The sequence below is a fragment of the Coffea arabica genome, chromosome 2c, assembly GCF_036785885.1.
Source record: "Coffea arabica cultivar ET-39 chromosome 2c, Coffea Arabica ET-39 HiFi, whole genome shotgun sequence".
Lineage (NCBI taxonomy): Eukaryota > Viridiplantae > Streptophyta > Magnoliopsida > Gentianales > Rubiaceae > Coffea > Coffea arabica.
Window position 1 is genome coordinate 28,441,356 of NC_092312.1, and position 14,855 is coordinate 28,456,210.

A 14,855-nucleotide genomic window follows, 5' to 3' on the forward strand; every position below is an offset into this window, starting at 1 on the left:
TTCTCAAATCCACTTTGAATTGACTATTACCAAATTAACATGAAGAATAAATGACAAATTACATGAATGAACTCATGTACCATTTCTCACAAAGGATAGCGTTTCACATTTATTCACTGGTAATTTAAATACAATACAACATTGCCTTGGCTTAGATGCTAACTAAATTCTTCTCCCTGAAGCTTTCAATCGTATCCTTTAAGCTGACCTCCAAAGGAATAAATTGAACTCCTAAATTCTTTGCCTTCTCGTTGGATACTGTGTGGGCCGGATAAAAAAGGTTGCTATTGTCCGACAATCTGTAGTATGTTAAGAAAATTCAGAAAGGACAAGTAAATAAAGCATAGTTGAAAAGAAAATGCTAATGTAAAATTAAACTCCACAAAATTTGCAGGAGACAGTAATGCTTCACAAGCATTTTGCCTTTACACAAAATTTCTGTCATATATGGTAAGAAAATTTAGTTTAAAACTTTTGTTACAATCCATTATATCAAAGGGCGAATTGCATGGATTAATGGAAGGGATGTATTTATATAATTAACTTTTCAACTTTCCATATGAACTAAAACTAGAAAAAGACAAAATCAGAAAATGCTGGCTGAGACAAAACCTGGCAAACAGAATCTTAGGTGACCAGAATCAAATTCATTTCCATCACCTAAAACTCAATTATCTATAATTTGCAGAGGAAACCAATTTGGAGATCCTTCTCCCAAGAAGAACAGTAGAAACAAATTTCAAATTTGAGAAAGAGCTCATTTGATGAGAACATGAGACAAAAGATGCAGAAAATTCTGGATTTGATTCTGGATTTGATGTATGTACTTTGTTAAATACAAACAAAAATTATGAGATACATCATGAAGGTGCATATTGCCATCAACAACAGCCTATAAGGACATATACTGACAAAATTGACAAGGAAAAAGAGACTTACTTATCCAGAAATTTATGAGCAGGGTAATGTCCACGCAAAATGTTGATGACCTGAGAGGCATGTGCTGATCTCCCAACCAGACAATATCTTCCACTTGCAGAAGGGATTTCAAGGGCAAGAATATGCGCATAGGCAACATCTCTAACATCAACCCATCTAAGAGTTGCATTAGGAAATGCTCCAGCCCCTGCATTAAGTAGATAAGTTAATGAGATCTTTAAGCATATATACTATTGTCATTTCACCTCTCCTCTAGATAGGCAAACAAAAGAAATTTCCAATTTTAAGTTCCAGAAGATTTGAATTAGCAATCACTTCTTGAAATGAAAGTCCTATCATCACGGTACAAGGTGGCCATTTGACTCCAAAGACTCCTTGTCAATGGGAAAAGTAATAAAACAAGCTGATTAGCAAGTAGTCTTAAGACAGGCAGTGACAACACAGAATGAATTTTTCCTGTCGGTGCCCTCCCAAAAAATTCCTCAAGGAAGAAAAAGTTATAACATCTTCCACCCCAAAAAGTGTTGTTCTTCCTGAAATTTTCATAGAATCTCAATGTCACAAAGAATAGAAGATGCAAGCAACATGAATGTCAGAAAAATGGTTGGACAGCAAAGCTTTTTGGCATGACCAGCTGATAGACCAGATAGCTTGATATATCAGTTCACATTTCTATCAATGTCTGTCAATTAAGTGCTCCATTACAATAATAAGCTAGCAGAACCTTACAATTTTATTAGTGTCATAGATACTTTGTTGTATGATAACAGAGACATTTTAGTTCATGATAAAGCTATAACAAAACACAGATGAACATCATCTAATACAGCTCACGACATACCATTCACTAGGTTGAGAATGAATTCTGTGCTGAGATTAATAGATGGCTGCAAGACTGGACCAACTACGAATCCTGGATGAATTGTGATTATCTCAATGCCATGCTCCTTTGCGAATTTCCATGCAGCATCCTCTGCCAAGGTTTTTGAAAGTGCATACCAAGACTACACCATAAAAATTGTTAAAAAGTTGGTTGCTTTGTAGCCAAAAATACATAGTTTTCAGACTCAATTAAGAAGTAATATTTAAATTTTTTAGAAAATGGAAAAACCTGTTTCCATCATTTGGAGCTACTACTTATGCGGCCATAAAGCACAAATTGAAAGCATGCATATTGGAGAAGCTATTTTACAAATTATTAAGTAGATTCTCAAGGATGCTAAGAATGGTATTGATTTTTCCTTTTAAGACTCACCAATGTACTTTAATTTAATTATGTGCAAGGGATGATGCAAAGCACCAGTGTTAACATACTCCTGATAGTATGATCTCTTCATCCACGAGTCGACACAAAATGACAAAGGTATTTGACTTGTGACTGATCAAGCCATATTCATGACTTTCTAGCAGAAGTTCCTTGACATTTGACCAAGCAAACATTGATCATCTTGCAATGCCTTTCCAGACAATAATGTGGAACTTGATTCTACAGCTTCATTTAGGAGATGCGCCGTTGACTATTCCATACTTTATTATCTCTTTCCAATTAAAGCTAAGCTGTTACTTAAAGGAAGAAAAGAAAGAGGATCCACCTTTCTGGCCTGCCCTTTAATCAAAGGATTCTATCAATTACATTGCCCCAAAAAACATCCTTCTTTCCTATAAAAGTACCATGAAGCCATGAAGATCCTATATTAATTTTCCCCATACTTGGACTAAGCTCCTCAGACTTTGTCCAATAACAAGTTGAAACTACAGAAATCTAGCATTCCATATATACATAATTTAACAGGTAGAAATAGATGATAACATACCTTCTGCTCCTCACAGTATGATGGATCAGAAAACCAACTTTCATCAACGACCACGTTCTCCTTTAATTCTCTATTGTTTGAAACTGCAGCCATAGAAGATGTTATAACAACTTTTTTTATAGATGAAACTTTTTCACATGACCGTAGCACATTGACTGTTCCTCTGACTGCAGGTTCCAGTAGTTCTGCCTAGAAAATGAAACAAAGACAAAAAACGAAGTCATTACTGGGCAACAAATAAGCCTATGCTTGCATCCTGCACAATCATGTTGGTATTCTGATTTTAGATTTTACTATAAATTCTGTACCCTTTACCAGACCATGTCTCCACCACAGTAACAACTAAAAGCTCAAACAAGTCGCAGAACTGGTTCCCTAGAAGTTTCAAACATCAGCTAGCTAAGTACAGTGAAATCATGGCTTGAAAAACACAGAGAGAGAAAATAGAAAAGGTGTTGCTCCTACAACTCCTGCAAAGAGATTTTAGCGAAAAAATAAACAGCGAGCAATATAGGGTTACTATCAAACTTATTTGGAATTTTCTTTTGATGTCTACGAGTCAATGGACCATGAACTAGCTAGATAGCCTTGTTCATTAAAATAACTAAAATCAAACTTCTAGTGAGTTACTTAAAGGGGAGCCCCACAAACGCAATTAGAGAAATGAACAAGGATAGGCACACTACGTAAAACCATAAGGCACAATCATTAGCAGATATGAATCAATTAACAAAGGAAGATGCATTCAATCTGCAGATGCTCAAATGTATGTTCAGTTGATATGAGATTCTTAATCATTATAATTTGCGTACTCAAAAACCAGAATTCTATATTGACTAACAGATTAGCTAGCCAAAGCAGGGACTTATTTGCTACAGGGACAAGCTTAAACCTAGCTCTAGCACCTTACACTGACTGAATAATGCAGAAATATAATTCGATAGATCTTGTCGACAAGCCCACTTGTAGACCATGGGAATGTGCTCAACTCTTAATTTTTTTCATTGCCTAACATCAACATTCTTCCAATTGTATCTCTGAAGTAGCAATAGCTAAATCATTTACTAGAGATCTCATATATAGGTATCCAAGATAATGAAGCACGAAGCATATCACAGTCTTCTTACCGTGACCTTCAGGAAGAGGATTGTGCATCTACAGACTTTAAAGAAAAATTCTTCACAGTTTTACCCTGGAAACTATATTACTCTCTTCCATTTTGCATAATAAAAGAGAAATCGAAACACATCATAAAGCCATAGAATTGGAAATAAGAAACTCCCTATTTGTAGTCAGTATTGATGCTTTAACATCATATAAATCAAAGTCCAAAGGAATATATATCATCCAAAAAAGCAAGTAGAAATGAAATATTGGCCGGCAATAGAAGAATATAGTAAAAAAAAAAAGTAGTAGTAAAATTAGATATTCTACAAAGCATGTCAAGAATTTTAAATTCCGTTGAATAGAAAGCAATTTTTATTGACAATAAAAAATTTCCAGTTTGGTAAAGAAAATGCACCTCTGGATTGCTAACTGAAAGTTGAACTGGAGATGCGGTATGGAAAACACCTTCACATCCCTCAACTATTGCATCAAAGGATCCCTCTTCTAATAAGTTTGCCGAGAACAAGTGAAGCCTTTCCTTTGCTCCAGCAAGTGATGTCAAATGCTGTGTCTTTTTTGGATCATCTGTGGCATGATTGCATCAAGGAGAGGTTCAGACCGCTACAATTAATCCCAAGCTATCTTAGAAAAGTCTATCATGTTTTTACCATGGCTATATTTAAGGAGACTTGGACCCAGAGTAAATAATGGAAGAATCCCAATGCAACAATAAAGTGATTACTTGTATGGATACAATAACATTATAGAAATTTCCTTTTCTTTTAACCTTTTTCCTACTCGTTTTGTGTTTTTTTTTTTTTTTTGCTTGCCCAAATTCATTCCTAGTTTTAGACCACCAGCCTTTCACCTTTAAGCATTGGGAGCCAAAAATGCAGATAAAGATGAACACAAGGTGATAACACTGCAACTGACCCTGAAGTACAGGGCGAAAATCCCACTTAAGCCTTGTCCATACTGGCCTAAATACAAGCACATGGCAGAAAATCTACTTGCAAACAAGAGAAGCACAGGTAAATCAAAATCTGCACACAACACAACAGAGATAGTACTTGAGGAGTACAAAATAAACATACTGAGATCACGAACGGAAGCTTTAACAGTATAACCCCGCTCAAGCAGCAGCTTCACCAGCCATGAAGCTATGTATCCCGAAGCTCCAGTCACGCACACCACTTTCCCTTCTCCTGCTGCTGCTGCTGCTGAGCTCATTTTGTTAGTGCTGCGTTTTTTCTGTGTATATTTTGCCTTGGGTCCATACCACGAAAGGCTTGGGAGCTTATATATAGCAGTAGACAAATGATACTGTTGCAATTTGCTTGGCTCATGGATGACGTATGCTTTCAAGGTTTTGGCGGGGTTCGGGCGGCGGGGGGATTGGGGTGTGAGGTAAACGGTAATACTGGTATAGGCATGCATATAAAATTTATATGAAATTTGAGCGTGTTATTTAGTATAGTGGATGATTTCTAATAATCTGTTAATGAAATTTAGTTTTACAAAAAAAAAAGTAAAAAAAAAAAATATAATATTATCAAGTTATAGTAAAACTTGATATATACATATATATATATATATATATATATATATGAATAAAATAAGATATTTTATGCATTCGAATACAATAACATAATCTACTTGTACCATTATCAGGTGTTTAACAGATTTATTAATGTATATGAAAGTGTTAGATTTTATCTCATATTTTTCCCAATTTATGACTTTGACTTTAAACTGATTAACTCATAAGAGAATAAAAAACCATCTGGTTGTCGAACTGGACAAGTAACAAAAAATCATGTCCATGCATGACGGGTTTTTGCTTCCCATTCTGATTCAAATTCTATAATATGTACCAAAGTTTGAATCCTCAATTAGAACTAAAAGATAAATCGAATTACTCAAGACTTAAATCAAGTTTCACTAAGTAAGAGTTCGTTTAAATTTGACTTGCGAACTAATTAAGTCAAGTTAGAACAATATTTTATGCTTGATAAAAATTTTTGGTGTAGGCCGAGCTTAGCTCAATGATCATAAAATTGGGATTTATTGGTAAAAAAATTTAAATTACTCGAATTCGACTCAATAAAAATTCTTTTGAGCTTGGCTCAATAAATAAACAAACCAATCTTAAATACTATCTCAAGTTCATTAAAACAAAATATATTTAATATATTTAGTTTGATTACACATGTTTACACCCTTTTGTTTTTCATATGGTCGATAACCATGTAATTCTGCACTGGAGCAGATCTGAGTAATGTACCTAACTCGTTGAGTTTTGGGACATGTTTATCAATTTTATTGTGATGGCAGGTGGCATTGGCTAAATGAAGACAAAGTGTTGGCACGAAAAATCCCCCTGCACACAGCGGAAACAATTCTAACGCATATAAAAATATGCGGAAAGAGGAAGAGAACAAACACTCAATAATTTATTTAACTCAAAATAAATATTAAGTCGTAACATTTTACTCATAATAACTCACAAATCTCAACTATGAGATTTTCTCTCTCGTCTAATCTCTAGACTCAACTCAACTCTACACATCACTTCTCTTCACCTCTCTTCCACTAATAACCTACTAGACTACTAGTATTTATAGACTCTAAAACTTCCTAAAACAAATATAATTGTAAACCAAAACTTATTTGGAAACTGACTTGAGATTTCCTAATCTAATATGGAAACTAAACAAATAAGATACCAAATAGGATTAGGAAACTAAATACTAAAATAGCTTGGTTTAATTTCCTTCATTGCCTCCCTTAAACCAAGCTTTTAATATTATCATCTCCAATGCCATCACGAGCTTGAATCTCCATGAAAAATTCAGTCACACTATAAATGATATGGAGTTCTAACTTACAATTGACCTTCAATTTCATCTTTGCATGTTGTAGTGGACGAAACTTGTACTTCTCAAACAGTTTCTTGGCTTGATCACTCTTGTCAAAAAATTCAAATATATTCACCCATACTCCATAATTTAATTCATCCATGTCACCAAGAAAATCTCCCAAAACCAGAAAATCATAGTTGATGCTACCAATGTTTTTAACATCGCCATGTTTTTCCTCTACTTTTTCAACACTAACAACTGCATCAACTTTAGCAGTATCACAACCTTCAATTAATTTGTCCACCTCACAATTGATTTCAATCAAGTCCATCACTTGATTTTTCTCGTCCAAAAATTCAACAGTCTCGATAAAGTCAACAATTTCTCTATCATCATGATTTTCAACCACATCTTTAATTCGATCAATGCTTTCACTTTCTTTCTCAACTACTTGTGAAATTTCTTCTTCAATCACAATTTCTTCACCTTTATGTGTATCCACAATTGCTTCAATTTCTTCTTTCTTTGCCTTATCAAAAACTTCTTTTTCTTCTTCCTCGTCACAAATTTCTTCTCCACCATGACCATAGGAATTTGTTAAAAATTTCCAAGCCTCCTTCGCTGTCTTTACATGTATGAATTTTTTGGCTACATGTAACTGGACTTGGGTATGGAGATAGTATAATGCCTTATAGTTCAACTGTCTATTCCTCTCTAATTGTTCAACTGCATCCCTTGATAATTTCGTGCCTTCTATAGGTTCCATGAACTCCTTTTGGATAATATTCAAAACTCCAATATTTTTGAAAAAATTCTTCATCATCGATCTCCAAATCTCAAAATTGTTTTTACCATCAAAGATAAATACACCACAACGTGGTAAATAATGCGGATCCATATTTTAATTTCACAAACAAGCTCCAAGCCCCAATTTTGCAAACAAGCCCCAGGATCAAAGCCTAGAGCTTTGATACCACTTGTTGGCACGAAAAATCCCCCTGCACATAGCGGAAACAATTCTAACGCATATAAAAATATACGGAAAGAGGAAGAGAACAAACACTCAATAATTTATTTAACTCAAAATAAATATTAAGTCGTAACATTTTGCTCATAATAACTCACAAATCTCAACTATGAGATTTTCTCTCTCGTCTAATCTCTAGACTCAACTCAACTCTACACATCACTTCTCTTCACCTCTCTTCCACTAACAACCTACTAGACTACTAGTATTTATAGACTCTAAAACTTCCTAAAACAAATATAATTGTAAACCAAAACTTATTTGGAAACTGACTTGAGATTTCCTAATCTAATATGGAAACTAAACAAATAAGATACCAAATAGGATTAGGAAACTAAATACTAAAATAGCTTGGTTTAATTTCCTTCACAAAGGACAAGGACAAAAAATTCGCTGTGGAGACGTGATCTGTGATGCATCTAAATAAAATATTTCAAATATTCTAGTACTTTAATGTGATGTGATTATAGATTATTGTGTACATTATTCTGTATATCACACCTGTGTAAGCTGAATAAATTGAACCATGTTACAGTATCTTTTTTTAAATTAAAATTTAGAATTTTGTGCCAAATTCTTTTACAATAACAAATTTATTTAAACATTTCATAAAACATAATTTAACATGACAAATTTTATTGTGTATGGTAAATTTTTAGTGGCTAGTAACCCTTTTGATATTTTTCAATTTATTGGATAGCAACTTAATATAGTTATATACATAAACATAGCAAGTGTACACACATTTTTTTAATCTTTTTATTTCTTGTTTTTGTGGGGAAATAACTAAAGGATGTGTTTGGATAGGAGACTAATAAACTTTTTTTTTTAATTTTCCTCGTGCCCAATTGCAGGTTAAAAGGAAGAACTCTCCACCACCTACAGTTGAAAAACAGATTTAGTCTTTTTTTTGGTAGCCACTGAATCAAAACTTAGTGAGTCTACTTGACTGGATTTTCCTTTAGTCATACCATTTTGTCATAAAAAGCGACAGATTGTTTCTTCTACCTTAGCTCACTGCACACGCCATGGTCTACTTGATTGCGGGTTTTCCTTTAATTGCACCTTTTTGTCATTAGTGACGATTGCTTCTTCTAAACCTTAGCTCACTGCACAGGCCATTCGTTTGAAAGTTAATTGTTACTGTTTGGTGAAGAGTCAAAGTTGAAATTGGTAATCGCCGAGCAATTCATCTTTTGACTCCTTGTAAATACCTGATGATACTTTTTTCTACTCATCAGCACCCAAAGCTTTTCTAAGATGAGCTTTAGTGACATTTCACTGTAATTTTGAAGTTTGAAAAGAAACGATGTTATCATCTCCTTTTCTTTTCCTATTGTCGCCCATTACTAGCGTCACCTTTGGAATGAATTGCTTCCTAACAATTCGGAATTGAGATCTGCATCTGGTTTGGTTTGCTTGTTAAACCGAACTTAAATTGAACTCGACAAGTCATGCATAACAATCGTGTGATTCTATTGATATATGTTTTTTTTTTTCGGGTTTTGCAGGTTGGTTGAACAATTGTTCAAGTTCTTGTCTCGGTTTTTACTGCTTCACCAGTATGTGGATGTTGCTGCTAAAGAAATTTGCATTTGTCGTTAGAAGAAGAATTTTCTGTTTTATGACTGGCAAGTGATTTGGGTCCATCTATTTTAGTGCTTTGTTTACAATTTAATTGGGTTCAATGGTCCATCCACATCCGAACTTAGAATTTATCCTTCTATTTGCTTTTGCATGAGCAAAGATTAGCGATTTTTAATCATAATTCTGGATTCCTCTATTCCAGCTGTATATAGTGAAGAAATCTATCCCGTTGTAATTGTGTATTTGCACACCAAAACATCATTAGCCCGTCTACTTTTGACATTGTTCTTGAATTACTCGGTATAGAATGTGTATTACCTACTGCATGCAAATGCATCATCGTTAGCAATGACTAAACAGAAAATATGCCTGTAATTACTATTTTCAACTGAAATTAGCATCTAACTTATAATGATCCACATTGGTATTGACTAGAACTAAGTGATCACTAGCCCTCTTATTTTGCATTTGCATTCATCCAATATCATCAAACTTCTTCAAATGGGCTCTCTAGCTACTAAGGATGCATTTGATAAAATTGAAATTTGAAAATTGAAATCTGAAGTCTGAATCTATTAAGTTATCGAATTGTTAAGTATTAAATCAAGTACATTTGAGTGTATATTACATTCATTGATAAGTGAACAACTTATCATTTATTTTTGAGAACAAGTTTTGGTTAGGAAATTCAGTGGTACTTAATTAATTCAAATGTTCAATTTTTAATTAGCAAACGCATCTAAATATATTAAGTTTAAGTACTGAATTGCATTATCAAACATGGGCTAAGTACTAACCTCCCTCAAAAATAATTTAGACTGACTGTTGTGTTGATGTTGCAATTGCAGGAGGTTCAGAAAGGATCCAAGGCCTCACAATTTATGTTTCGTACAAATTTTGCACAAGTTGACCTTTGGTATAAATTAGTCGGATTTCGGTATAAATCAGGTCTAGTTCAATGTAAATTAGGTGTAGTTCCGTGTATCTTAATTTGTTATTAGTTGGTGTAAATCAGGTTCATTTTGATAGAAGTTGATTATTATCATTAAGTATAAGTTAAGGACAATTTGGTGTAAATTGAGAATAAATTATTAATTTACACCAACTTGTGCCAAATGGAACTTGGGAGGCCCCGTTTCGGTTCAGAAGATAATGAAATGCTTGTCAAAGATTCTCAAGGTTTTAGGCCTATGTTCTAGGAGTTACTTAACCTATTTCCATTCTTCTCGGATGTTGTTTATTGTTAAAAGTAAATAAGCATTATGTCAGTTCAACTCATGAGCTGTGCTGTACCTGAGATAATAGTAGTTGTCTTCAATCAAATTCTTCAAAAATTTAGCGGCTCCACTTTCAAGACATGGAATTTTTTTTTGTGGTTGATAAAACACATCATGATTTTATTAATCAAATCTACACTAATGACAAAAATTACATCAGAAAGGACATATCTGAAGAACAACAGATACTACAAATTGAATTCAGAACATGAGAGTTGAATTGCGTATGATCAAATTAACAATGAAGAACAAATGACGAGTTACATGATTGAACTTATTTTATCACTTTGAAACAAAGGATGATGTTTCACATTTATTTAATAGTAATTTGAATACAATAGGCTTAGATACTAACTAATTCTTCTCCCTGAAGCTCTCAACCGTATCTTTCAAGCTGACCTCCAAAGGGATAAGGTGAACTCCCAAATTCTTTGCCTTGTCATTGGATATTGTACAGTCTGAAATAATAAGGCTGCTGTTATCTGACAACCTGTAGTAGGTTAAGAAAGTTCAGAATTAACAAGTAGATAAAGCATAGGTGAAAAGAAATGCTAATGTGAAATCAAGCTCTGCAAAATCTGTTGCAGACAATAACGAGTATTTTGCCTTTGTACAAAATTTCTCTAATATATGGAGATCATTTAATCTAAAACTTTTGTTATAATCCATTTAAACTTTCTGCAAAGGGCAACGTCGTGGATTAATCGAAGGGATTCATGTATCTAAAGTTTGACTTTCCTTATGAGCTAAAACTAGAAAAAGACAAAATCAAAAACTGGCTCTGCAAAGTTCTGGTAATTTGAAAGACCTATCGAAAAGAATTTTACTTGATCTGAATCCAATTAAATACAACCACCTGAATTCAAACATCTATATTTTGCAGAGAACCATTTTGGTGATCCTAGTCATTAGAATAACCTAATTCTAGAAACGAAGCTGAGAAAGAGCATACTGTGCTACCAAAAAATGCAGAAAATTCTGGACTTGATACACTTTTTTTAAGCTTGAAATTGATACAAAAAGATGTGATAAATCTTGGACCTATATACTGCAACAGCAACAAGCCTGTAAAGGCTTACACCGACGAAATTGACAAGGAAAAAAGGACTTGCTCATTAGGAAACTGGTGAGAAGGGTAAAGTTCATGCAAAATCTTGATGACCTGAGAGGCATGGGCAGATCTCCCAACCAGGCAATATCTTCCACTTGCAGAAGGGACTTCAAAGGCTAGAATATGTGCATAGGCGACATCTCTAACATCAACCCATCTATGCGTTCCATCAGGAAATGACTCAGCCCCTGCATTCGGTGCCTAAGTTAGTAGCATCATTATGTATCTCTTCTAGCGTCTTTTTAATGCACTAAAGTATACGTACAATTAAACACCAATGGTCTCAGTCACTGGGGATAAACAAATGGCAGAGATGAAAATGTTCAGATCTAGAATCAACGGCCTGCCCTTTATTTTTTTTTGGAGAGTCTCTTGGTTCTATTTTAGTGCAATGCAAGGCCCACAACCATGAAGAGGGAGAGTTGAGGAATGAACCACTTGAGACAACCGTCATAGTTAATTATTGGTTGATCATAAGAACTATTACTCCAATGAACTTCTACTAGAACAGTTGGGCTAACAGCATGTCTTAGTTTTAGAAAGACCAATTACTAGGCAAATAACACAAGTACAAACACGACAAGACTGGTTGTCCTTCAACTAAAACAGGGGTTAAACATCGAAAGCTGAAGATACTTGTCCCTAAACCACTCCTCTAGATAGACAAAAATAAGATATTTGCAATTTTTTGTTCCAAAATAATTCAAAAATCAACCACTTCTTGCTTTACAAGTCCTGAAGTCATTGTACAAAGTGGCTATTTGGGTCGAAATATTTATTGTCAATAGGGAAAATAATAAAAGAAATCTGATTAGCAAGTAAATTCTTAAAACACAGGCAATGACTACACGGAATGAATTTTTCCTGTCAGTTCTGCCCGCAATTTTTTTTTTTTTCTCAAGGAAGACAAAATCATAACATATTTCACCCACAAGTGTTTTTCTTCCTGTAATTGCCACGGATAATGTTGAAGCATAGAAGATGCACAACATTAATTTCGAGGAAGAGGTTAGACAGCAAACCTTTTTAACATCACCAGCTGATCAGACCATATACCTTGATATATCAGTTCATATTTCTGCGTATGTCTGTCAGTTATGTATTCGTTCACAATACAAAGATAGCAGAGCCTTACAGTTTTACTTTGAGTAATAAATTCTTTGTTGTTTAATAACAGAGAAGATTTTAGTGCATGATAAAGCCATAAGCCTATGACTAACACAGATAAATAAGTTTAGACGGATGGTGATAACTTAAGTGATCTAATAATTTCTGGAGCATACCATTTACTAGGTTGAGGACCATTTCTACACTCAGATTAATAGATGGCTGCAAGAAAGGACCAATGACAAATCCTGGATTGATTGTTATTATGTTGATGCCTTGCTCCTTTGCGAATTTCCATGCAGCATCCTCTGCCAAGGTTTTTGAAAGTACATACCAAAACTACAAAAAAGAGAGAGAGAGAGTTAAAAGTCTGTATGACAGAAGAAAATAGTTGGATATTAAAAACTCATTTAAGAAGTAATGGTAAATATCTTATGTACAAAACTTGCTTACATCAGTTGGAGCTACTACTGCTGTAGCCACAAAGCACAAGGACAAGCAGTCATACCAGTGATTAAGTAAATTTCTCAATGATCATAAGATTTGTGTAAAATTTTCCTTTTAAGACTCCCTTACGTACTTTGATTTGATTATATGCAAGGACTGATGCAAAGTTGTGTCAACATACTCCTGGAAGTATATGATGTCTACCTCTATGAGTCAACAGCGAAACAACAAGGGAATTTCACTTGTGACTGATCAAGCTGAACCCATGACTTGCTAGCAGAAATTCCCGTCATCTGACTAAGCAAATACCGATCCTATTGCAACTCCTTTTACAATAATGTGGAACTTGATTTTGAGCTTCATTTTAAGAGATGTGTGGTTGACTATTGCATACTCTACTCTCTCTGGTTGATTCAATCAAACTTGCTACTTAAACAAGAAAAGGAAGGAAATTGACCAATCTGGCCAGCTTTTGAACACAGACAAGAAAAAAAATCCTTCTTTTCCTATAAAAGTACCAAGAAGTCATGAAGATCCGATCTTAATTTTCTCCACACCTAAAATAACTCCCCAATTGTTGTCTAATGACAAATTAAAAATACAGAAATCTAGCATTCCATAGGAATGTTTTAACGGAAGACAATAGATGACATACATACCTTCTGCTCTTCACAGAATCGTGGATCAGAAAACCAACTTTCATCAACTACTGCATCCTTCTTCAACTCTCTATTGAATGCAACTGCAGCCATAGAAGATGTTATAACGAATCTCTTGATATATGAAACTTTTGCACACGATCGTAGCACATTAAGTGTTCCCCTGCAGGTTCCAGTAGTTCTGCCTAGAAATGAAACAAAAGAGAAAATGAAGTCATTATTGTATCCTGCACAATCATGCTCCTAATCTGTTTCCAAATTTTAGTATAAGTTCTGTAAACCTACACAATCAGTTAAATAGCTAAAAAAATAACATAGAATTCTTGTTGAATAATGTGCTAAATCAATTAGCTTGATTAATGAGGTAGTTGGAAAGCTTTCTAGATAGTTGCAATATTCTCTAGAATGATGGAAATTAAGAGAGTTGGTGGGATGGTTGGAACATTTCTCTATGTATCTAGAATGATCATTTACAAGCATAAATAGACCTTGTAAACTCCAAACCAATATAAGAGAGTGAAAGTGTTAGGACCAGGCCAGGAAATAGACAAACTCAAGTTAGCACAAATTAGGCGGTATAACCGACCATATAATAGATAGGCGGTAGATACCAGCCATATAATAATTAGGCGGTAAAACCGACCATATAAAGACGGATAACAAAGCAAATAAAAGACACAGAAGATTTACGTGGTTCGGTTAAATTGACCTACGTCCACGGGTGAGGGAGGAGCAATATTTCTACTATGAAGAAGAAATACAAAAGCCGTAGGAAAGTGGTTCCTAGGCCAATAGGCACTTACAAAAGAGTTTAGAAAATATTCCTAAACTCAAAACAAGAGAGCCAAAAATATTTAACTGAATGGGCTAGATGACTCAAGAAGCTAATAGCCCATATAACTCTCTTGAGTGGTGCAAA

General features: G+C 34.3%; 2 protein-coding genes across 4 annotated transcripts; both read right to left on the reverse strand.

Annotated features, from left to right (window-relative positions):
* LOC113722978 (phenylacetaldehyde reductase-like) lies at positions 1-5,254 on the reverse strand. Its single transcript, XM_072075635.1, has 6 exons — positions 4,955-5,254; positions 4,276-4,445; positions 2,754-2,942; positions 1,781-1,943; positions 940-1,126; positions 1-299 (listed from the first exon to the last, which is right to left on the reverse strand). The coding sequence occupies exons 1-6, from the start codon at positions 5,088-5,090 to the stop codon at positions 152-154; spliced, it is 993 nt and encodes a 330-aa protein (XP_071931736.1). The 5' UTR covers positions 5,091-5,254; the 3' UTR covers positions 1-151.
* Positions 5,255-10,807: 5,553 nt separating this feature from the next.
* Positions 10,808-14,178, reverse strand: LOC113724207 (phenylacetaldehyde reductase-like). 3 transcript variants are annotated; one of them, XM_027247134.2, is made up of 4 exons: positions 13,937-14,178; positions 13,007-13,169; positions 11,775-11,911; positions 10,808-11,102 (listed from the first exon to the last, which is right to left on the reverse strand). In XM_027247134.2, exons 1-4 carry the CDS (start codon positions 14,027-14,029, stop codon positions 11,091-11,093), a joined length of 405 nt encoding a protein of 134 aa, XP_027102935.2. In that variant the 5' UTR covers positions 14,030-14,178; the 3' UTR covers positions 10,808-11,090. The 3 variants fall into 3 exon arrangements, with proteins under 3 accessions (XP_027102935.2, XP_071931742.1, XP_071931741.1); XM_072075641.1 differs by lacking the exon at positions 11,775-11,911; XM_072075640.1 differs by lacking the exon at positions 10,808-11,102 and having other exon boundaries at positions 11,434-11,911.
* Between the last annotated feature and the right edge of the window lie 677 nt (positions 14,179-14,855).

Coding starts and splice junctions, on each gene's coding strand:
- LOC113724207 (XM_072075640.1), bottom strand. CDS start 14,029: ATGGCTGCAGTTGCATTCAATAGAGAGTTGAAGAAGGATGCAGTAGTT. Junction 13,170..13,936: donor GATTCTGTGAAGAGCAGAAG/GTATGTATGTCA, acceptor TCTTTTTTGTAG/TTTTGGTATGTACTTTCAAA. Junction 11,912..13,006: donor GGTCCTCAACCTAGTAAATG/GTATGCTCCAGA, acceptor CACCGAATGCAG/GGGCTGAGTCATTTCCTGAT.
- LOC113722978 (XM_072075635.1), bottom strand. CDS start 5,090: ATGAGCTCAGCAGCAGCAGCAGCAGGAGAAGGGAAAGTGGTGTGCGTG. Junction 1,944..2,753: donor CATACTGTGAGGAGCAGAAG/GTATGTTATCAT, acceptor TTTATGGTGTAG/TCTTGGTATGCACTTTCAAA. Junction 1,127..1,780: donor CATTCTCAACCTAGTGAATG/GTATGTCGTGAG, acceptor TACTTAATGCAG/GGGCTGGAGCATTTCCTAAT.